The sequence below is a fragment of the Sceloporus occidentalis genome, unplaced genomic scaffold, assembly GCF_023333645.1.
Source record: "Sceloporus occidentalis isolate IW3139 unplaced genomic scaffold, rSceOcc1.0.p SCAF_51, whole genome shotgun sequence".
Taxonomy (NCBI): domain Eukaryota; kingdom Metazoa; phylum Chordata; class Lepidosauria; order Squamata; family Phrynosomatidae; genus Sceloporus; species Sceloporus occidentalis.
Window position 1 is genome coordinate 1,328,063 of NW_028317031.1, and position 24,715 is coordinate 1,352,777.

The 24,715-nt window shown below is 41.0% G+C and overlaps 1 protein-coding gene across 1 annotated transcript in view; it reads left to right on the top strand.

Annotated features, from left to right (window-relative positions):
* Positions 1–24,715, top strand: part of LOC149288404 (voltage-dependent R-type calcium channel subunit alpha-1E-like) — a 165,676-nt gene that overhangs the window by 106,273 nt on the left and 34,688 nt on the right. Inside the window, exons 5-8 of the mRNA XM_089491619.1 lie at positions 11,199–11,302; positions 11,623–11,775; positions 12,504–12,688; positions 17,953–18,056. Of these exons, the coding sequence (XP_089347745.1) occupies positions 11,199–11,302; positions 11,623–11,775; positions 12,504–12,688; positions 17,953–18,056 (546 nt within the window). The remainder of the gene's footprint in view (positions 1–11,198; positions 11,303–11,622; positions 11,776–12,503; positions 12,689–17,952; positions 18,057–24,715) is intronic.

A 24,715-nucleotide genomic window follows, 5' to 3' on the forward strand; every position in this document is an offset into this window, starting at 1 on the left:
GAATACATTGTATCTCTACAGAGATTGTGATGTTGTTCATGACAATGTTGTGTAACGAGCAATGCGAAAGTTTTATTAAAAGTTTATTAAATGTGTCTCTTACCAACTAAAAAAAAGTGTCCCACTAAACTTAGGCTGTGTGTATATCTCAGATAATTGACAGTACCGGCCCTTTAAAAGAACATAGAAAGCAAAAAAAAAACAACAAATACACATGGCGAGGAAGGCCCAGCTGTAGATCAGTAGGAGAACTTGCCCCTTTATCAAACAACGCCAGGAATTTCTATTAACCAGCAAATGTAATGTAATGTTTGATAAGCATACTGGGCTATCCCGTACTGAGGATAGGCCTGGTCTACAGCATGTGTCTCACACATGGCTTTTGCGCGTAGAGGGTTAAAACCAGAATTACAGAATGACAATTACTAGCAATAAACTAGAAAATAAATGGGCATCGGATGTGCGAGGAAATTTAACTGAAAGCCATGGCGGTTTCTCATTGCAAAATCTACTGAGCACACACTTAGACAACGGTTTGTGCGTAGATGATGCAACAGGAACACAGCGAGGTTTATTTATTAAAGGGATTGCTGAAAGGAGAGCTGTGTTTCAGCTCCCTGACTTCTCTATACATTATGAAGGTCCAACTCATTCTCACTCATTGAATTATGCATTATACAGGGCCAATGAATAGTGAGTACAATAAAAAAAACCCATATATGGCTAGCACTCAAAAGAATACAGAGAAATCTAATATATAAAGCAAATATACATTTTACTTAAAATAGTCATGAAATAGTATAAATACAGATAACATACCAAATATAATAAGTATGGACAGGACAGGCTGACACCCATGAGATTCCCCCAATGAATAGCGATGCCAGGGAGTTAAAACCACAACTTTTTAATTTAAGGTGCCAAAAAAGGTGGACAAAAACATCAATTTTGGTAGAACAGCAGGCTATACGGTAGACAATGAGTGGTAAGGTAATGTCATTCATAGAATGGAAGGCAGAGCTAAACGTTTGGGGCAGGACAGCCAGAAGGGAAGACACGTAATGAAATGTGTTGAAAGTGAAGGTAAAACTATTCTTTCAGGTATCTCTGGAGGTGAAGCACCAGAAGGTATTGTGCTTGTGTTATAAAAAGGTATCAGTTTTGTGATTGTACAAGGTAACAAAAAGCCAGCAACTTTTGAAATAAAAATGATAAATAAATGATCATCCTTCATTAAGATGAACTGGTTAACAGAAATACACCAGCTTCAAAAGGCTGCAGAAGATGAGACTTAAAAAACCAACATGTACCATATATTGAGTAAAACAAGCATAACAATTAACATTTGTATATATGTTGGCATCAATTGGTGTCTTAACACAAAAGGTTAGATAATCTCCCCAAATGGCCCAGGAGAAGCGGCTCACCGGAGAAGAAAGAAGACGCTGTGAACACAAAAAAGGAAAATAACAAAAAAACAAGAAGCAGTTCTCTGGAAAAGGAGATGGAGAAGATAGGGAGACATTGAGAGAAAGAGAGAGAGAAGATATCCCTGCATGAAAGAACATTTTGTATGAGATCCACATTATTTATTTCAACAGAAGCATGAAACTGCATAAAGAGTATATATTCACATGTTAAAAAATACATAAAAAAGGCGATAAACCAGTTTCCTGCAGAAGGTGTTATCTGGTTCATGCACTTCCTCCCTGCACTAGAACTGTCTAAGCAGCCAGATGCAGAGAAGAAGCTATATATATATATACACACACACACTATATGGACAAAAGTATTGAGACACCTGACCATTTTATGACATCACATTCTAGACACATGGACATTAATATGTAGTTGGTTCCCCCTTTACAGCTATAATGGCTTCCACACTTCTGGGAAGGCTTTCTACAAGATTTTGCAATGTTTCTGTGGGAATTTTTGCCCATTCATCCAGTAAAGCATTTGTGCGCTCTTTAGTGACCTTGCTTTGTGCACCACTATATACTGGGGTGCAGCCCCAATCCTTAAAACCAGTATCACAACCTCATGCTGACGAGTCCCTTAAAGAATGAAACTGCCATCCTTGAGTGTTGATAAAAGGTTTTACTATAAAGGTGACCATTATTAACCTTGTTTGCATACGCCTACCCAGAATCCCTTGCACTGGTGGTAGAACCATGAGATTTCTGTGAGAAAAGCATGTCTTCTGGCTCGTTTTCCCCACCATGCCTAATTATATATATATATATATATATATATATATATATATATATATATATATATATATACAGTTTTTCCATTGCACCTGAAAAGTTGCTTGTTTATTGAGCTTGGGAAGGAATGCGTTTTCAGCTATATGTAGCAACATGTGCATTAGGAAATCCGCATGTGGGTGCTGAAGCTGCCAGGATTTAGTTAATCTGTAAGATGGTGTTTCCCATCAGGGCACTGCTGGCATGGAAAACATGTGTTATTTTTTATAAATAAAGTAAGTACCGTATTTGCTCGATTATAAGACGACCCTAATTATAAGACGACCCCCCAAATCTGAATATTAATTTAGGAAAAAAAAGCCTGAATATAAGACGACCCTATAGGAAAAAAGTTTTACCAGTAACTATTTTTTTTTTAAATAAAAGCTATGATTGAGAAAAATATTTTGGTTTTATTTTCTTCTATTTTCCAACCTGCCCCCCAGTTATGCACATCTGCCCCAGAAATGCCTTATACCCCCTATATGCCACTGTGCCCCATGATATGCCTTTTAACCCTCTAAATGCCACTGTGCCCCATGATATGCCTTTTAACCCCCTATGTGCCACTCTGCCTCCAGAAATGCCTTATACCCCTATATGCCACTCTGGCATTTAGAGGGTTAAAAGGCATATTATGGGGAAGAGTGGCATATAGGGAGGTTTAAGGCATTCAGGAGACAGAGTGGCGTATAGAGGGTTAAAAAGGCATTTCTAGAGGCAGAGAGAGTGGCATTAAGGGGGTTAAAAGGCATTTCACAGACACTCTGCCTCCAGAAATGCCTTATGCCCCCCATTTAACACTCCCTCCCCCGCCCTCCCCAAACTTACCGGTGCTTCTGACTTCCCTGTCATGTAGCCGGGGCAGCGTGTAGATCCCACGCACTTACGCTGCAGCTGGAAGGAGGCGTGGCTAGCAGCGGGGGTTGTCTGCGTCCATAGCGCAGACCTTCCCCGACTGTCAGAGATCAGAGTTCCCCACACCGATGCGGCACCGGCATCGGTGCGGGGAACTCTGATCTCTTACAGCCGGGGAAGGTCTGCGCGATGGACGCAGACAACCCCCGCTGCTAGCCACACCTCCTTCCTGCTGCAGCGGAAGTTGTCTACGCGAATCCCGTAGACATCTGCACGCTGCCCCAGCTACACCCCGGGGACTCAGAAGTACGGGTAAGTGGGGCGGGGGGGGGGGGGAGACAGGAGGATCCAGGTCCCCTGCAGCTGCGGGGGATCTGGATCTTAGTCGTGTCATAGTCAGACCTATTTGAGGTCTGATTATAAGACGACCCCGATTATAAGACGATGGGTATTTTTCAGAGCATTTGCTCTGAAAAAAACCTTGTCTTATAATCGAGCAAATACGGTATTTAATTCTTGCAATAGTATCAGTTGTGCTTGGGGGATATAGGCAACATGTGTGGGTTTATTATTACCAATGAATGATCCTTTGAAGGAAATAAACCTTAGCAGATGTGTAGTTTGTTCCTTTCTTTCTGATGGTTCAATAATGGTTTAGTAACATGAACATTATTTCAATTTCCATGGCAACAGTATCTTTTTTGTGTAACATGACAAGCATCCCCTGAAAAACTATGAATAAGGCAATGTCATGAAATGAGGCTCCAGGGAAACCGGGTATAAAGATGCCTCCGGTACCCGGCCCTGGGGTAAGCAACAGTCGAGAAGAGCGGTCAGCCTTTGTAGGGCAGACCTACAGGTACAGCTGTACTTCGCTGTGGCTAAGAGTGCAGCACACTTGAGTGGCATATCTGGTGCTTAAGTGTGTGGCCACCAGAAGAATACATGTGGCCACATGCTGAGTGAGTATTAAAGAGTATGAAAGCATTTGGCTGCTTGTATCCAACCAGTGGCTAATCGTCATAGGGAAAGGGATACTTTTCATTAGACTTGGGCGCCGGCCAACTCTTCGTGTTCGTCTTCGTGGGGAAAAAAAAATATTCACCCGTTCCTGTGGTTAGTTCGGGCGAATATTCGTGTACATTCTTTGTATTTGTTTTTTTGTAGAAGGGGTTAATGCGGGGTTAACGCGATATGCACTACGCAGAAGCTTTGGTGCTAGGATTTTAAAGGTCCATATGAGCAACTCCATTGGTCACCAGCAGGGGGCTCTTCTGCCATCAACCAATGAAGTGCAAGGGCTTGTCTTCTTTTACTAATCTCCCTGATCCCTTCCCCATCTAGCCTACCTTATCTACGCAGCATCGCAGGGGTTAACGGGAGTGGAAATCCGTAGGTTCGCCGTCAGGAGTTAAAGGGTCGTGCGAGCTGCATACAAGAAAATATATCAGGCTTTAAAAGTCATGGTAATTAAAATCAGTCTTTTAATATCTATCATTCACCTAAATTCTAAATTAGAGACCAGCCCCCACTCCATCTTCCTTTCTCTTTCCAGGACAATTAGAAAAAGTGTTTGGTCTTTGGTTTTGATGAATAATTCATTAATATTCTATGTTAATGATTTATGTACCATATGCCGCTAGCGCAGGATATATGTGTAACACTGAATAGCTTATATTAACCCTTCATGTGTGCTACCATTTATTTAATCACCCCATTTCTGCTAGATCTCAGTTATACATTCTATATGGGTTTTTTTTTGTATTTTTTTTTTTGTTCTGTATGTAGCCTTAATCACACCCTGAAAACCATTAGCACAGCTTAGTAAGCAAGGGTCTACGTGTATAGTCTACGTTCAGTTTTTCATCAAGTCACAGATAATGGACTTGGAAGATCTGAGATGATAACAAGCAAAATACATCTGTGATGATCATCCATTAGAGCGTATTACCTTCGTGCAAAACAATTTAGATAAACAAGAAAATGGCTACAATAATCTTTAAAAATAACATAATTGAACGAATTGTAGCTGCCGGAGAAATAAGTAGTGTCATACTGAATACAATGCAACCTTTTTTGGACCTTTGTTTTTGGCGTTGCACACTTTTTCTGTGAAAAATAAAAAGATCACTTGTAATTTGTGAATATTTTAAGAAAAAAAACCCCAGAAACACTTTGCCAGTGAATAGTCACATTGCTGCATGCCACAAGGTAGCTATAAGTAGCAAGTGGCCAATGGAACCCGACAGAACAGATACAGAGAAGTGTTTTGGGTTTAAAAGCTAGAATTTATTTGGATTGGGACATTTACAGTTACATTGCTACCAAGTTCGATGTTCCATGCATTAGCCAGTCCAAGTTCTTCCCACTAGCTCAACAAAGGTCACGATTCCTCTAAGCCAGGCATGTCCAAAGTCCGGCCCGAGGGCCAATTGCGGCCCACGTTCCGGACTGATAAGGCCCCACAGATAAGTTGCCCAAATATAGATCTGTTTTTTTTATATTAAAGGCAGAGTGATTTGACACCTGTTTAGATTTGTCATCCAAGTCACAAAGTGAAAAGTATGCCGTTTTCAATAAATTTCTTATGAACAGCTTTTTACAAAAGCTACCGTACTAGTAGAATGTTTCAGCTGGGTCCTTTCTTTGGTTGCTATGGCGATAAAAGCACTTTGTACCGGGTCATTTTTTAAGTATAATACCCATTGAGTATTTCCATTAAGTATATTCAGAGCAATATAAGGCTGGCCTTAGGTGTTCAGGCACTCTGATTCCACCCCGGTGGCACAGCCACTCTTACCCTAGAGTCCCTTTGTCCCCTCCTTCACTGTGCTACACCTTTTTTTCCTCCCCCATGTAGTTCAGGTATAGAGTAAATAAATAATGCATGGAAACATAGCAGTTTAGATATAGATCAACTGAAAAATCACATGCAAACTCAGCATTGAAGGTACAGATCTAATAAATAATGCATGGATGCCCTAAATTGCAGACATAGATCGCAGGTTGCACACTGTAAAGGTCAGCCTTGGCACCCGGATTGCACACATAGGACTTGCCCATCACCCAGATCGCATGCACATACTTGCTTGCCCCTAGACATACTTGCCCTGACATACAAACACTTTCAAAACACAAACACATACTATGTCTCTCTTCCCTTTCTCATTTTATCTCCTCTTTGTCATTATCTCTGCCCTTTCTGCCCATCTATCCACTTTCTCATTACTCCTTCTCTTTAATCCTCCCCTTTCTTAGTATCTCTCCCATTTCTCTTTAACTCATCTCTCCCATTCGCACACTTTTATCCCCATCTCTCTCATCGTTATCTCTTCCCTTTCTCTTTATTTCTCCCTTATTATTATTATTATTGCTCCCTTTTTTCTACTGCTTTCCATTCTCTTTCTCTCTCCTCTTCTCTTTACCTATCCATTTTCATTATCTGCCCCCCTTCTTGCTGTCTCTTCCCTTTCTCCCTCTCTCCTCTTTCTAATTATCTCTCCTCCATATGTTGTTCTTTATCTATCCATTGCTCCATTTTTTCTCTTTCTCTTCCCTCTCTCTCCATCTCTTACCTTTCTCCCTATCAATTTATAATTTCTTAGTTTCTGTGATGGCAGTAAGAAGTCTGGTCATACAGACCTCTGCTTTAGTGCTGATATGATATTCCGGCACTCAGCAGCAGTAGGTGGCACGTTTCCCAAGGAGCAGCGAAAAAGAGGTTTTTATTAGCAGACCTCGCGTTTCCTTTATTTTGGCCCAGTTTGAGGGCAATGCTGGCAACTGACAATGCTCCTCCAGCAGCAGGCAGTCCATTACATTACATTTATTTATATAGCACTAGCAAATTCCGTAGCTGTTACAATAGAGTCAGTAAAATAGCTTAAAATCACACACAACAACAAACTGGTACAAAGGAGAAGAGGGCCCTGCTCTTGCAAGCTTACAATCTAGTCGGTGGTTGAGGGAGCAGTGAAACAATAGGAGAGTACTGCTTGGACAGGGATGCGTTGTTCAGGATGATCTGGAGAGGTTGTTGGTCGTTCAGATGGCTTGATTAGGATCCTGGTTGAGTGTTAGGGTAAAAGGTTGTACACTTCTTGAAAGCTTTTGAAATTGCCGTGCAAGGGAGCTAGTCTGGTGGAATGAGGTAGGAAATTACAGAAAAGGGGGTACAGCATGTGTGAAATCCTGAATGTGGGAGCGGGAAAAGGTAATGACGGTAGAATTACCTCTACTATAAGCAGTGAGTGGCCTTTTGTTTTAGCAGTGAGGAGGATGTTTTAGTGAGTGTGGTCTTGGTGGAATGCTATGGACGGAAGCCAGATTGTAGCATCTTTTTGTTACATGTGCTTTCTGATTTTTTTTTTTAAGGTTACCTAATATCACCTTTTAAGTGTTTCCATTTTCGTTGCTGAAATTTGAAAGGGTGAACAAATCTTACACTTTAAAGTGTGAACTGAGAACACTGTTTTAGAGCCAAAAAAATAATTAGCAAAGTCACAGCCAGGGCTAAGCTGTTAAAATAAAATAATAAGCCTTATTTCTGCAAGTGCATTTTGCAAAGGAGCAGAATGAAGAACTGTGGTGAAGTGAAGCAGGGTAGGAACTCAAAATAAAACAAAACATGAGAACAGAAGGAGGCACCACGTAACAGACCACTGTCTAACCCCTCAGTAGATCAATGGAGGTGGAACTCCAATAGCTGCACTCTTTCAATCTCCGCCAAGCATTCACTGACGGATTAAAAAAAGTTCTAATTAATTGATCTGTTATACAAGGTAGAAGAATGTAAAAGAACTCCAGGAACAGGGACCATCAAACTCGCTTTGTGCCAAACACTAGCTCTTAATCTTAGTCAATACACTTTATTTATTGGGCTCTTTGCTGGGTAATAAGGGCCCGTATTTATGGTGGGTTTTTAGACAAATGGCAGCCTTTTAATACATTAACTCATTATCAGAGATAACCTTCACTTTTAGGGTCACTGGGCATCTCTCGTTTTACATATTCATCTATTGTAGTTCTACCTCTAGTACTAGTTCAGCTACATAGCATCAGCTCACAGGGGTCTACACACTGCAGTTGTGAATGCCAAATGCTTATGTCACATTTATTTTATTTGAACAGAGGTTGTCCAGGTAAATGATGTCTCTGGTGCCACATCTGGAAGTGACATTCCTACAAATATAGGAGAGAACCTGAAAGCAGAATGCCCTCCTTGCCCTGAATTTTGAGTACCTTGGGGATTATCAAATATCTATTTCTGAAAGTATTAATAAATAATCAAAAATGTGGCCTGCCACAGCTATAAAAACCAAGTGAACTTTGACTTAATTTGTTGAAACTGAAATGGTCATTTGAAAGTATTTTTATGTTGTCACTTACTGGAATATTGGCCCTGAGAATTGAGCAACTTGAAACTGCAGCTTGTGCAGATTCTGCCAACAGGCTGTAACGGACATTAGTCACAGACTAAGTGTCAGGATTAAAGGTTACCAGGGCCGGCCTTAGGGGTGTGCGACCGCACAGGGCGCCATGTTTGCAGGGGCGCCTGACCGGGACTTAGATTAAAGCATCCTTTTTTTTTTTGTTTGTTTTTTTTAAACTTTATTTAACATCATTGATGTTAAATAAAGTTTAAAAAAAACAACGATGCTTTAATCTAAGTCCCGTTCAGGGGCGCCGAGCGGTTGCTCGTGAAGTTCTCAGCAACCGCTCGGCGCCCTTTACTCTCCGTGACTCCGTTGCGGTGCCGGCATCTCATGTTGAGCGCCGGACTATTCCGGCGCTCAACATGAAATGCCGGCACCGCGGCAGAGCGAGAAGACGGATGCCTCCTGCTCTCACCGCAGGACTCCGGCAACAAGGTAAGGGGGGGTGTAGTTTGAAGGGGCAGAGGGAGGGGGTGTAGTTTGAAGGGGCAGAGGGAGGTGGGTGTAGTTTGAAGGGGCAGAGGGGGGTGTAGTTTGAAGGGGCAGAGGGGGGTGTAGTTTGAAGGGACAGAGGGGGGGTGTAGTTTGAAGGGGCAGAGGGGAGGGGTAGTTTGAAGGGGTAGAGGGGGGGTGTAGTTTGAAGGGGCAGAGGGGGGGTGTAGTTTGAAGGGGCAGAGGGGGGGTGTAGTTTGAAGGGGCAGAGGGGGGTGTAGTTTGAAGGGACAGAGGGGGGTGTAGTTTGAAGGGGCAGAGGGGAGGGGTAGTTTGAAGGGGTAGAGGGGAGGGGTAGTTTGAGGGGGGGTAGTTTGAAGGGGCAGAGAGGGGGGGTAGTGAGGGGGGGCGCCAGAGGAGTAGTCCGCACAGGGCGCCACAACGCCTAAGGCCGGCTCTGAAGGTTACACAAGGGTAAAAAGAGGGTTTGTCTGTTAAAGTACAGCACTTTTTACAGGAAGTGTCCTCCACAGTTTTTAGTATCATTTTTAGTATCATTCCATTAATGATTCAACTAATTAAAACTACCTATAGCATTTATCGGCATTGCGTATTTTAGGGTTGTTTGGTTTAAAAGTAAGTGATAAAGCATTAATGTTTAGAAGGCCGGGATCTGGATGGCAATATTCTAAACCCGAAATCTGAAGTCACAGATGTTTAGGTAGACGAGCCGAAGTCAGGGCAGGTAGCAATGCTAAATTAATGTATTAATGTATGTTCATTAAAGACGCAACAGTATTCTTCTTACTATGTAAATTATTTTATTTCTGACTGACTTTTTTTTGTCAAGTTGCTGCACAAATTGGTAATAGTGATATTTACAGTTCCTACCAAATCCTTATGGCTCTCCTTTCTTTCCTTTCTTTCCTTTCTTGGTGTATATATATTTTCCAGCAGCTTATGGCTATTTCCATACAATAAGAAAATTGATTCAGTTGCCCATTGATGAGTGTGGTGATGTGGGAAGGTCCATGTGTATGGTACTAGGTTGACCAGTGGGCTGGTTATGAAAAAGAGTGGAGAAACCTGGCCCTAATAGAACAAGACATTGACATTGAGGTCCACCAAATACAATGTATGCTCATAACACGTCTTTAATTACTGTGCATGTGTAAGGTTGTGTAAACATGAACGAAAGTTTCTAAAAGATTAAATAGCTATGGGCAACCCTTGAGATCATATGAGTAATATTTTGAGAAGCCATTCCCCAACTATTTTCCTAAAATCAAAGTGCCTGATCAATTGTGACCCAACCATCAAAGCTGCACTTAAAAAGTTACAGCACAGCACATGTTCATGCTTATATTAACCATGATAACAGGTACTGGTAATTCTGTTACAGTAGTATACGTAACAAACGAATCCATGGTTGACATCTTATAAACTGTTCATGTTGTGGTGGCAAATTTTTTAACGCTCATCATACAATTTAATCCATAAATTTATATAAAATATGGTCACATCCAATGCTGAATTGAAATAACTTACTGTTACTAATGGGTCTTGTCAGTAAAGAGATGGAGTGGTTGTAAGGGCTGGCTTTTGGGAGGGAATTGGATTGCTAATTATAGAGCTTGCTTCAGTCACAGCATGGAGAGCAACTGTGGCCTGTAATTAAAGAAATTAGTCAAACAATGCCCCAATTTAAGATTTATTGACGGCTGGGATCACTCCAGCAATTTCTTACCCTTAAGTTGTGTCAGATGCACTACATCTACTATTTGTCATGTAGATGCACATTGTCCTTTTTGGATTTCTATATATTGAAGTTCATAACCAGTCCAATTGACAAATCTCACTGCACATATGTATGGAGTGTTAAATGTTTTTTTTTTGTAGCACTTACATACTCATTTATACAGCTTCCTACCATTCATACGCTGAGTAGCCAGTAGCTATTGCCTGTGGCCCCTGGCTAAACAGTGGGTCCTGCCATGGTCCACAATAAGTATTATATTGTTGAGCATGGTGGTTGCAGCACCATGTTGCGAACTAAGCCGGACAGTGTAATCATGGGTGGCATCTTAGTCCATATACAACAAGACAAAGCAAAGATTAATATCCCATAGAATAAACAAATTATTGTGGAAGGATTTGAAAAACATGTGGTCTGTGATTGTAATGACCTTGATAATATTTATATTTTTTCTTTATTGATTTATAGAATCTTGGCTACGGCTGGAACTCACTTTAATACTCATGTGGACCTGCGTACACTGCGAGCTGTCCGGGTTCTCAGGCCGCTGAAGCTGGTCTCTGGGATTCCTAGTAAGTTTTCTCATTGTCATATTTATTCCTTAGCTTCCTGTTGTCAGAATTTGCATCATTATTATTATTAAGATATTATACTCTTTGGAATTTGCTTGTCTCAGGATGAGGAGAAAGGAGAGAGCTAAATTTGTTTTTGGAATATCATATCTGTACTTCACTCATTTTTAAATCAAATATCTCCAAAACAAATATGATATCCTGTTGTGCATCTATGTATGTTAGTGGGTATGGGTCTTGTAAATGTGTCCCTGGATTGGGGAGTCATCAGATTGGGTTTGGCCTTTGACTGTTCACTGTATTTCATTTCTTTTGTGCAGGTTTACAGATTGTGTTGAAATCGATAATGAAGGCAATGGTCCCCTTGTTACAGATTGGATTGCTGCTCTTTTTTGCCATCCTCATGTTTGCAATCATCGGCCTTGAGTTTTACAGTGGAAAGTTGCACAAGGCCTGTTACAGGAACATCTCTGGTATAATTACTTTAGAGATATTGTTTACTCTTATCTGGGAATATTTCTCCGTCAGTCTACATATACAAGCTGCAACTGACTAGGGCTAGACTGGGGGGCTTTTTGTGATGGCAATAGACAAACAAGCATGGAGTAGGCAAATCTAAGCACTGAGGGGAGATCCAACACTAAGGGATATGAGACAGACATGGCAATCAGTTGATACACCAAGAACCTCAGGGGAGAATCCAGAGAGCTCCAATGTGTAAATAAGCTTGAGACTAAATAAGGCTGAGACACGGTGCACCAAATGACAGGGATGCTGGTCTGCTTTCCCGCCTCTTCTCATGATAATGATATTTATGAAAGGGGTAGCCTTGCTATTGTTTTACGTTTTAATGAAATCCAAACATTGGGAAACATTGTTTGTTCTAGCACTGCTAATGTCTGTCAATTAGCATTGCTGGGTCTCTGCTTATATATGCACGATTGCAAATGAAAGTCCTATCATTGGGAGCTCGAGTTCATGAGCTTACAATGCATTTTCGCCACTAGCTGCTGGGTTCAGGGTGGCGTTTAGCACCAGCTCATCTGTATTCTTTTAACGATCCCCTGAGCATTATTTGTTCCTATTGCCAGATGTCATTTGGCTTTATGTGTGCTATGAGCTAGGATACAGTTGTCCAAGTGGACCTTCATGTGATAGAAGTGACACTCAAAATTCAGGTTTTATTTTTGTTCCACTCTAGGATGGGAGTTGGAACCTATGGACCCACCTCATCCGTGTGGAGTGCCTCGCTGCCCATCTGGGTATGAGTGCAGGGAATGGATTGGACCCAATGATGGAATTACTCAGTTTGACAACATCCTATTTGCGGTGCTGACCGTCTTCCAATGTATCACCATGGAGGGTTGGACCACAGTGCTGTACAATGTAAGTAGCTTCATTCATAGTTCCTTATCATGCTTAGGGTCAAAATGAAGAAATTCACCTTGTTCATCCACCACTAACCTTTTTATGCGTCCTAGTATTTTCCACCTAAATGTTGCTACTCTTAGAAAGGAACAGGGTAAATGTTTCCAATTTGAGTTTGATTATATCATAAAAATCCCTTAGCCCTTCATGCCAAAATGTTGTTGTAAGCATACCCCAGAACGTCCCAGGACAGGAAAAGTGTGCATCTACGTAAAAAAGGTTTTAAGTGTTACAAGGCTCAGCGATGGTATGGGACTGTATTAACTTTGTAAGATGTATTTGACAGAGGAAATATGATTTAGGTCTGTTTTTAAATGTATTGGGGTCATAAAATCCCATAACATGTATCGATTTAACAAAATTGTTTTATATCAGTATCATCCAAAACTATTGTTCCACCTTTTGAAGTTGTTATTTCAACATGGTGACTTAACAATGTATGCAAGCTGCTTAAACACCCCATGTATGCTGCTTCCACATGCGGTGTAGCTTACAATTGGCAAGGTTTGTGGATAATGGGATATGAAACGTTATGGACAGATCAAAGTATGTTACATAATAATATGTATAGTCTAATAACGCAGAATGTGAACTCTTTATTCACATTATGTGAAGATTGAAATCGACATTAAACAATGCTGTGTTTCACGTGGTAAAGACTGTTAACAGTAAAATAGCGAGGGGTGTGTAGGCTTCTATCAGCACCTACAGAGATTGCTCTCATCCAGCTGCGCTTCCATGAGCAGGTGTACTCTGTGGCATAAGACTGCTACAAGGTAATTCTTTTGTGTGTCAGACTAACAAGTATTTTAATGTGCCTCATTTTGCTTGTCATCACAGACTTATTTCGATGCATTCTAATGATATACGTGGTAATGTTATATAACTAATCCCATGAGACAAAAGGGTGAGGGACCCAGAGAAGATGATAAAGCAGAATTAGAACAGTTTGTGTGATGTTTAAAGAAGGAGGGCAATAAGGTCATCTATAGTGACCAATGGCATGATAGTAAAGTTTACAAGAGTATGCAGGTAGGAATGGTCCTCATGTCACAAGAGACTCAGCAACTCTTTCCCAGTTGTGGGGCCCTGTTTTCCTACTGGGCCATTGCAAAGACCGATCCTCTCTACCCGTGTTCTCTCTGGTAGCGCTGCAGAAGTATTTTATACAGGAGAAATCTAACTGGTCCCTTGTGCTCAACATCAACAGATGGACCCTCTCAAGAACACGCTTCCGTACACAGATAACAAGGAGCATATGAAATGAGAAGGTTACATATAGCACCCCTGATAACCTCCTGGCATAGAGCCCATCACCACCAGGTCCAACCACTGGCCAATATCTTGTTGGAGAGCAGAGACTTGTTTGATAAATGACTACACCAACAGGTCTGATAACCAGCAGATGACCACTAGGGTCCATGGTAGGCTACAGGGTTTGAAGGATTGAATTAAGATTTATAGCGTTATAACTGAAGACATCATCATCAAAGGTATAAGTTTATGTCTATCAAAAACATAACTTGACTTTATTTACCTGCTGCTACAAGATTCCTGGTTATTTGGACTTGCAGAATCCAGAGCCAAATTCTAAAATAATGGGAAAAACTCAGCTCAATCTCTTAGTATATTTTTTCTTCCCACCACATACAGCTCTAGACCAACCATGTATTGCAATTCAGCAGTGCTACAAATACCTAGAAAAATAGGATAAATATTAATTACATAGGATAGTCTACGCAAACTGAAAATGTTAGTGAAGAGAGTCTTTTGTCTATTATATGGTTTATGATCATAAACATGGCTGTGCTGCTCTAGATATTCTAGCTTGTTTGTTCCATAGTCATTAATTTAGTTTTCCTTTATTTATCTCAAGAGTGTAAATCCTTTTGTTGTGAGATCTCAGGCGTAGGCAGAGCCTGGTCTTGTTCAGATTTTTCATCACAATGCAGCCCACAATTTGAGAAAAAAATATTCACTCAAGAACTCCCAAGAGATATATATGAAATTCACAATCTGAATAAGATGCACATTAGCACAGAATATGCTACCCAGGAAGATTCTTCCCAATCACAGAGCGGTAAAGCAATATCAGCCATTTGGGAGATTATTTTCACTTACAATTGTTTGCTGTTGAACCCATAGCTACAGGGAATAGTCCTTGTTGGCAGCACAACAATGAATCCATACTTTCTGTTACTCCAAGGTTTAATACAAAGACACGTTTCAATAAGCTGAACCTCTTTGTCAGACCTGAAAAAGAAACAAAATAGCTATGTTAAATGGAAAGTGAGTTCCTAATTTTCTCAGGTTCAAACTATTGTAGAAATACTGCAAAATATAGTGTTGCAATATTTAATAATGCCTTAGTTGTGCTAATATTCAATTTAACCACCTTAACACAGAAAGAGTGTGCATTTGGGAAAACTTAATTAATAATGCAATCATCCATCTGTATTTTAAAGAAATGTCCAAAACGGTCCTTCATAACCCCTAGTGGAATATGTGAGGACAAGGGCCTTCCCTAGAAGGGAACAGAATGACTTCACCAGGGCTCTTCATCTGTGTCTTTCTACAATCACATAAGGAAAAGACACTGAGGGTTGTACATGATGCGGATCATTATATAGTGAGACAGACACAGATGATGGTAAAGCATAACTCCCATCATTATATACTGAGCCAAGCACTGATGGTGGTACACCATAACTACCATCATTAGAGAGTGATCCAGACACAGATGGTGGTACAGCATAACTCTCATCAAAATATACTGTGACAGGCACTGATGGTGCTACACATAACTTTCATCATTCATAACAAACATTCTGAGCTCCTAAAAAAGGGGGACATGGGGGAGGAAAGTGGGATTTGAGTTCCTGAGATTGATAGTATGGACTACTAGTGGTAATGTATAACTACAAATTCTTACAAACATGATTTTCAGAATATTTAATCCTAGCACTGGCAGAGCGGGGAGTTGGAAATGATTGTTGGGAGTGCATCCCTAACTTGCAAGATGGTATTTCTGATGTGGATATTTTTATAGTTTGGCATGTTCCATGTGCTTCATAAGTACTAACTATGGCTGAACATCGCTATCTTTAAAGCAACTATAGCAAGAGATTGCACTCCATGGTTTTAAAATCATGACATTTCTAGGACACAGGCATGTTCAACTGTACGAAACATTGGCAAAGATATATTCTTTTCCAATGACTTGTAAAAAAATTATATAAACATCCCTATTATACCAATTTGGAAGAGGATTCTTCTTTTTGGATGTAATATTTATGCTGCTCCATAATGTACTAATGTATCTATGGCGGGTGGGTTGTAGATCAGTGCTTTTACCTTCCTGATCATTAGAATGCTGGGAATTTATAGGCTAGAATTGTGCTTATCTAGTTCAAAGTGCACATAAAATGCAGACATATTTTAAAAAACATCACTGCCTAATAATAAATTCATCTTATATAGAACAACATGTATAGAGATTTTAAAATTGCAATTTAAAGGTAAAAATTCTGTTTACCTAAGTCATTTTCTTTGGACACTTAAACAAAGCCATTATGTTTGTTTCTCTTCATATGTATATTAAATTGAAGTACATCAAAGAGTATTCCTCTGTATTTAACATCTCCCTATTCTTTCTATTGTCAATCTTGCTCATCTGTGTCACTTGATAGTTAATCCATTGTTATCCTTGATTGTGATATTTGTGCGAAGAGCACTGGTGCCATATTACGCAGCATGATCTTCCATTATAAAGAAGACGTTCTTGCTGCCTTTATTGTCACAAATAATGTACCACCCTGCCCAAGTCTTCTCCTCCCCCTCTCCTTTCCTCGTTAATTAATGTAATTGGCCACTGAACGTGTTGTTGGCATAGGCCGCTGAGTGTCAGATATGCTGTGAGCAGCTGTGCCTCCATGCTGCTTACCATCAGGCGCCTCCTTGCTCTATGGTAGCACTTGGGGAAGGGAAAGAAGAGTGAAAGGGCCCAGTGCCCAGACATTGACATGATCTCTCCGCATTCTGCAATAACATTGTACACTGGAGGTCTGTGCGCCCACTCTTTATGCTTTTCTTTCACTAAAATTGCTTTTGAAATAACACAGCACATTGGCTCAAAGTTAATGTCATTGGTCTTTTTAACCCATGAACTTTTTTTAACATTAGAAGAATAGTCAAACGAGTAGAGAATTTAAACATACATGGGGGTATGCATATGGCTAAGGTTTTAAACTTTACAGCAGGTAAAAAATGGAAAATGGATGTTTCAGATGGAATGAAGAGACCTCTGAGCCCCTGAAACCTTATGAGATTTTACCAATAAAATGTATCAACTTTGACTAAAGACTCCAGCTACATACCACAAACCAAGTCAAACATTATTATTCATCCTACACAGCGCATGTGTTATGTCATTGTTTATGACTGCAGTTAAGAGCATGACCTCGATTATTGTATGCATTGTAACTGCATGATGTTATCACATTGCTAACTAATTAAACAGCCTCACCCTCGAGTCTCATTGCTTTATGGTGCAAACATGTTCCAGTTTAGATATATGACATTGCAAGTTGTCTTTATTTCATAAATCCACATGGAACATCTGTTAAGTCCCTTGACACTTAATTATAGTTCCCAGACTTTGCCATAGGTTCCTTTTACAATATTTCTCTTACATAATGGTTGTTATATCTGATTAAATTACCAGCAGGTATGACTGGATCTGATTGGATTTAAATGTTCTAATACATTTGGGAGTACATTTATTTCGCTCTTCAATCTCATGAAGAATAAACACGTTATTTGCTTTCCTCTTTTTGCTGAAAATATATCTTTCATAAAACAACTATTACTGTACTACTGAAATATTTTATCTATTAGGCACATTGCAGTTAGATCTGTCTCCAGTGCATATGTTGTGTATTTCAAAATAAGTTTGATATGATGGCCATATTTTCTATAACTTTTTGATGTATGTTTGAGAAACAAAGCAGGTTAATATATGACCTCCATGTAAATTCAGCACATTCCACCTATTTATCATGAAAAATTCTAGAAGGGTGGAATAGAGAGCACTATTCACATGGGAATACTGAGCTAGGAATGAAAATTAACATCAACTAACTTGTAATTTTCGTCATAAACGTATGAACTTAAATATGTTTTATGGATAATGCTGATCTTTACCTGGTTTTAATCTTTTTTAGACCAACGATGCCTTAGGAGCCACCTGGAACTGGCTTTACTTCATTCCACTCATCATCATTGGATCATTCTTTGTCCTGAATCTTGTTCTGGGAGTTCTGTCTGGGTAAGGACAATTTTTAGTGTAAACACTTTCTATTTAACTCTGTGGTTATCACAAAATGTACACAATGATCGGCATATTACTGCTTCCATTACAATATGTACATTAATTGACCACATCAAAGTGAAAAAGACTTCTATGTCTACTCATCATCTCGAATGGATCATGTGTGGTTATATGTAATTTGTGAATTTCCATTCTGGTTCTGGTCACCCTGTTCCTCTCACTTTATATCATATGAAACCACAACACTTTGACATCACTGTTAACAGAAAGTGTTCAAGAAAGGGCAAAGACAACATCAGCCTTACCCACAATAAAATGGCTCCTACAAGCCAATATGACTTTAGAACCATTGATTCTGGAGGTGTTATGGGTCTCAAAAACAAAAATCAGTGGTATTATCAAGTGTATCCAGGGCCGGCCTTACGGGTGTGTGAGCTGTGCGGCCGCAGGGCGCCACGGCAGCAGGGGCGCCGTGCGGCCGTCCCATCACCAACAACGAGGCGGCAGGGAGAGGAGAAGAGAGAGGGGCGCCGAGAGCCACCGCTCGGCCCCCTTTGTCCCCTCAGCTCCCTACCGCTGCCCTGACCGGGGTGGTGGGAGCTCGAAGCCTCTGTCACGGTACGAATATGTTTAAATGATTTGTGTTAATGAGGGAATTAATAATTGTGTGAAGGAATTGTGTAAATGACAGATTGAAGGAGTGACTGTATAAGTGATTTGGGGAAAGGCAAAGATGGCATAAGCAGGGTGTTTATGGGACAAAGATGGCACAGGCAGGGTGTTTATGGGACAAAGATGGTACAGGCAACATGTTTATGGGACAAAGATGACACAGGCAGGGTGTTTATGGGACAAAGATGGCACAGGCAGGGTGTTTGGGGACAAAGATGGCTCACGCTGGGCTGTAATTTGTGTGTGTAATCTGGGTGCTGGTCAATTTCTATGTGGACACCAGAGCTGGCTTTGGGGTGTACAACATGTGATCTATGCATGTAATTTAGTGTTTTTTTTTAATCTATAACTTTAATGCTGAGTTTAAATGTGATTTCCAGTTGATCTATATCTGCCGGATTTGTGTGTTATTCTGTTGATCTATATCTGAAATGCTATGTTTCCATACATTATTTATGTATACCTGCAAATACTGGATTTGTAGATCCTATTCAGTTGATCTATACCTGCAGTGCTGTTTCCATGTGTTGTTTATTTGATCTATACCTTCAGTGCTTAGTTTGCATGTGATCCCTAGTTGATCTATACCTGCAGAACTGGGTTTGTGTGTTAATCTGTTGGATTATAACTGCAATGCAAGTGTTGTTTACATGTGTTGTTTATTTGATCTATACCTGAACTATGGGGAGGAAGGAAAAGAGTGAGGGGACCAAAGGACTCTGGGGAAGAGTACGGGATAGAGGACCTTTCAAAGTCACAGTAGATTCAGGAGGGAAGACTGCACATCTGCAGTCAGTGTGGAAAATAATTGCATTATAGGGTGCGTGGAGGGGGTGCAAAGGAAATAATTGCCTAGCGTCCAGTTTTTTCAATATTTAATGGGAAATGTTTTTGTTACAAAGATTGCCCTGTTAGCTGTCTTTTTTCCTATATTTAATGTATTTAAGGTACATTATTGTTACCAGTGTTTCCAGTTATATATTATTGTGCTTGTTTGCATTTGCACATAAATAATCTCTAATTAAAACTAGATTTATTCCCTTTCTTTTTTGTCGAGGGGGGCGCCAGAGAAGTAGTCCGCACAGGGCGCCTGAACACTTATGGCCGGCCCTGAGTGTATCAATCTTATGTATTGAAAAAGAGAACCCCAATTCTTTCTAATTTTAATTCTCAACACACTTCTTTAAATGTCGACATTGCAACACGACCTAGTGATTTACCATTTTAAAACCTCAGCGTGTAACCCTGTTGTACATATACTGTGAAAATTCTTACGAGAATTTTCAATGGTATATAATAGCATCATGTTTATAAATAATGTAACTACATTAAAAAAAACACTTCAATCACTAATACGGTATATATTAGTCTTAGCAATCATGCATAATGTGAACGAAACAAATGAATTTCCCTGTGAGCCATATATTTTTATTCTGTGATGTTGTGTTGTGTTTTGTAAGCCTAGACATGTGTCTGTATGTGTGTAGGTTGCACTATGGGTCTGTGCCTTTGTGTGACCCTTTATCACTGTGTGTGTCTGAAAGAAGCTGCGTATTTCTGAATAGCAGTGTGTGATGCTGAATACCGTTAGATGTGTTAGAAATGTTTAAGTGAAGTCAGATCCTGGCCTATATATTTTTTCGTAAAAGTCTTTTTTTATTGAAAGTGGAAATCCACTCTAATTGACAGAAGATACAAAGGCAATGCATATAACAGGTTACATAAAGATATACATAAATTAACCCCTTAACGACAAAGCCCTTACATGTTTTCAATGGGTTTAGGGCCCGCCCATTGTCCTTAAGGGGTTAAACATTCAGCATCTTCTTCTTTTGGTGGATCTGGTATGACAGATTTAGATGTGTGTTAACCAGTTCCTATCTATGGTATTCATCCAAAAACAAATTTCAACTGCCTTTGGATTGGATTGGATGGTGCTAAAATAAAATGGTTTGCATCGTGCTCGATGTTAAATCATTGGAATCATGTTTTGTTTTGAGGGAATCCAGCTGGGAGAGTTGCTTGGGATTACAAAAAGCTTTATAGAAAGATTAAATTTAATTCTGGAGGGTGTGGAGAGCCGGTGGAGGTAGTGTCACAGTGGCAGCAGGGGAAATGTGATAGGATAAGAACATTAGTCTGACAGCCTGTTCAGGATGCATTGGAGTGGTGTATGGGATGAGAGAAGAGGAGGCCGATTAGTAGAAAGTTGCAACAATCCAGGCAGGATATCACAAGGGAATGGATTAGTGTTTTATTAGATGTTTGTGTGAGGAAAGGACAAATTTGTGAAATATTACACAAGAGAAAATGGTAGGATTTGGTAAGTGACTGGACATGAAGGATGAACGTGGTTTGTTAGGTAGATTGAGGAATTCTCAACAGTAATGGACTTGCCTCTTCATGTTCTTCACTTCTTCTGTGCTCTTTCTTGATCCGCTTCTCCCCGCTTTCTTCTGCATTACCCCAGCTTCCTGGAGTGCTTCTGCAAAAGGGCAGAGCCTTCGTGCACACCCTCTTCCCCTTAGGAGGAATGGACAGAGGCTGTCCCTGTGGGCGCACCATGGCTCTGTCCTTTTGCAGAAGTACGCCAAGAAGCAAGAATAACGCACACGGATCTGCAGAGGAAGAGAGGAGTTTCTGAACCTCTCTTTCTCAGTGATTCCGTCTGCATTATTCTGGCGTCTTGGAGTAGTTCTGCAAAACGGTGGAGTCACAAGGACAGCCTCTCCCCTGTTCCTTCAATCAGAGAGAGGGTGCATGGAAATTCTGCCCCTTTTGCGGGAAGAACCAAACCAAGAAAGAAGACAGAATACTGTAGAAGAGGCAAGACGATGGGGAAAAGGAGACAGGAACATGGAAGGGGTTGCATAGAAAGTAGGGAAATATATCTGAGATTCAGAGCTTTAATTAAGACCTTTGAGGACTTCAAGGTATTTGAGACATTTCATTGTTTGAATACACTGACCAATAAAATTCGTCATGAATTTCTGCAGACTCTGTATGTTACCAAAGAGTGCAAAGAGAGAACATATTGGATCGGTACAAACAGTAGCATTGCTAGTGCATGCATGACCTGGCTCCGTTCCCAATTCTTGGGTTGTGCCGTTTCTTTTGTGCACAGCTGGCCCGCAGAATATGTGTAAGCCGGCAGTAAGAGAGTCATTGTTCCTGTGAAAGTCTGACTTATATGTTTGCTATATTTACACTGTTGTTCCTGCCCCTTTAATTAATGCAAGTTCTTGTCTTTCATTAGCTAACTAAAATTGTACAACATCCCTGATTTAAATAATGTTTTCAGATTATTTTTACAATATGTCTGATTTGACTCCTGTGGTTTTATGGGCAGAGTTGGATGTGCACTCCAGGTGTTCAGACCCAACAATATGGGGTCTTCTGTGCGGTTCAGCAATAAATAGGCTTTAAAGGCCCTTTACTATACCTTTGTCAAAAAAATCATATTACATCGTTATACTTACTACATAGAATCGTCACAATGTTGTATAAAAGGGTTTTCAATAATGGATATATAATACATTTCTTACATATACAACTGCGTGCATCATTTTATATTTATTTATCTAGATGTTAAGGATTCTGGGAGGATAGTATTTTAACTCTTGCACCCCATTTCCAAACTATTGAATATAATCATTGGTGTCTTCTACTTTCCTATATTATCCAGGTGCTCCGCCGCACACCTCTGTAGCCCCATGTGTATTAAATAAAAAATGGAGCAACTTAGATGGGTGTTAAGCAGATAATAGATAGGAAGCAGGCAGATATTAAATGAAGGGCACACCACTTGGGCATGAGTGAATGAGGATACTATTAACCCTTCAACATCACCTCCTTCACTTACTCTAATGGTGCTGTGAGGACATCTAGGCTTCCTGCTGGGAAACTGTATGGATGAGTGCGGTTGTGTGGTTATACAGCTGTATTTGGTTGGATTTAGTTATTTTCTTTCGTGTTGCAGTGCACCATTGGGATTATAACATTTTTTGTATGGATGTGCATTTGGAAAAGTGTGTTTGTTTTATGCAGCTTTGTGTGCGTTTATGTTTGTGAAAGTGTCTGGTTGTGATACAGAATGAAGCTGTTAGCACTCGTATAATAAACTTGCTCATCCCAGTAGGATGCATCTGACTGGGTTTCCATGGCAACAGCAAAAGCTCCAGAATGTGTAAACAGCTCTGTGTTTGTACTGCAATGTGAGTTTTTTGATGGGGGGGGGGTTAGGGTTTGTGTTTGATGTGTGAGGAAGTGCGAGGGTTAATGCAGCACCGGTTAGGATCAGTATATAAGCACAAACTGGAAATATGCAGTGTCTATAGGGAGCAGGGTACAATGCTGCGAGAACTAGACTTGTGCATTCGTCTTCGGGCGAACATGGAAACGAACACGAAGAGTGCGTTTTCGTGTTCGTTCCGAAGACACGCCGAAGAGAAGACGGCGGCGGTAAAACGTAGGCGAAGACGAAGACACACACCACGAAGATCTTCATGATTGTCTTCGTCTTCGTCTACCATTCCCCCCCTTCATCTTACCTTGTCTTGTCTTCGCGGCTTCGCGGCATCGCGGCAGTTCCCGGAAGTGGAAATCCGCAGGTTCGCCGTCACGGGTTACAGGGCAGTGCGAATGAGCCTATTGGTCGCCTACAGGGACCTCCTCTGGCATCAACCAATTGGTTGATGCCAGAGAAAGACCCTGCAGGTGACCAATAGGCTCACTCGCACGGTCTTTGTAGCCCCTGACAGCGAACCTATGGATTTCCGCTCCCGTTAACCCCTTCGATGCTGCGTTAACACAGCATCGAAGGGGTTAACGGGAGCAGAAATCCATAGGTTAAAGGGCCGTGCAAGCGACCAATAGGCTCACTTGCACGGCCCCTTAACCCTTTAAAAAAAAGTTAACCCCTAACTAATTGAACAGGGAGGGAGACCAGTGGCATCGGCAGTGCCGATGCCACTGGTCTCCCTCCCTGTTCAATTAGTTAAATGTCCGTACGAACGACTTTATTGGTCGCTCGTACGGACATTTAACCCGGCACAGACTAACTAATTGAACAGGGAGGGAGACCAGTGGCATCGGTCTCCCTCCCTGTTCAATTAGTTAAAGACCAGTGGCATCGGCAGGGCAAGTTGCAGCATTGGGGTTTTAAAACCCCAATGCTGCAACTTACCCTGCCGATGCCACTGGTCTCCCTCCCTGTACAGAGTTAAATGTCCGTACGAGCGACTTTATTGGTCGCTCGTACGGACATTTAACCCGGCACGGACTAACTAATTGAACAGGGAGGGAGACCAGTGGCATCGGTCTCCCTCCCTGTTCAATTAGTTAAAGACCAGTGGCGTCGGCAGGGCAAGTTGCAGCATTGGGGTTTTAAAACCCCAATGCTGCAACTTACCCTGCCGATGCCACTGGTCTCCCTCCCTGTACAGAGTTAAATGTCCGTACGAGCGACTTTATTGGTCGCTCGTACGGACATTTAATTAATTGAACAGGGAGGGAGACCAGTGGGATGTGCCGGGTAAGTTGTAGCATTGGGGTTTTAAAAGTCTGCACGAGCGACCAACAGAGTCGCTCGTGCAGACTTTTAAAACCCCAATGCTGTAACTTACCCGGCAGATCCCACTGGTCTCCCTGTTCTATCAGTTAATAAATTATAGAACAGGGAGACCAGCGGGATCTGCCGGATAATTACGGCACCAGGAGTATAACAGTCTGTACGAGCGACCCTATTGGTCGCCAGCAGGGGGCTCGTCTGCCATCAACCAATGGCAGACGAGCCCCCTGCTGACGACCAATAGAGTTGCTCATACGGACATTTAAACTCCTGGCGCCAGAGCGGCTTTAACCCCGTTTTAACCCCTTAACCGGGGAAAACGAAGAAAACCCGAGCACGAAGAATGTCCGCGAATATTCGCCCGAAGAGAAGACAGGACCAGGCGAATATTCGCGGAATACGAAGTGTTTTTTTT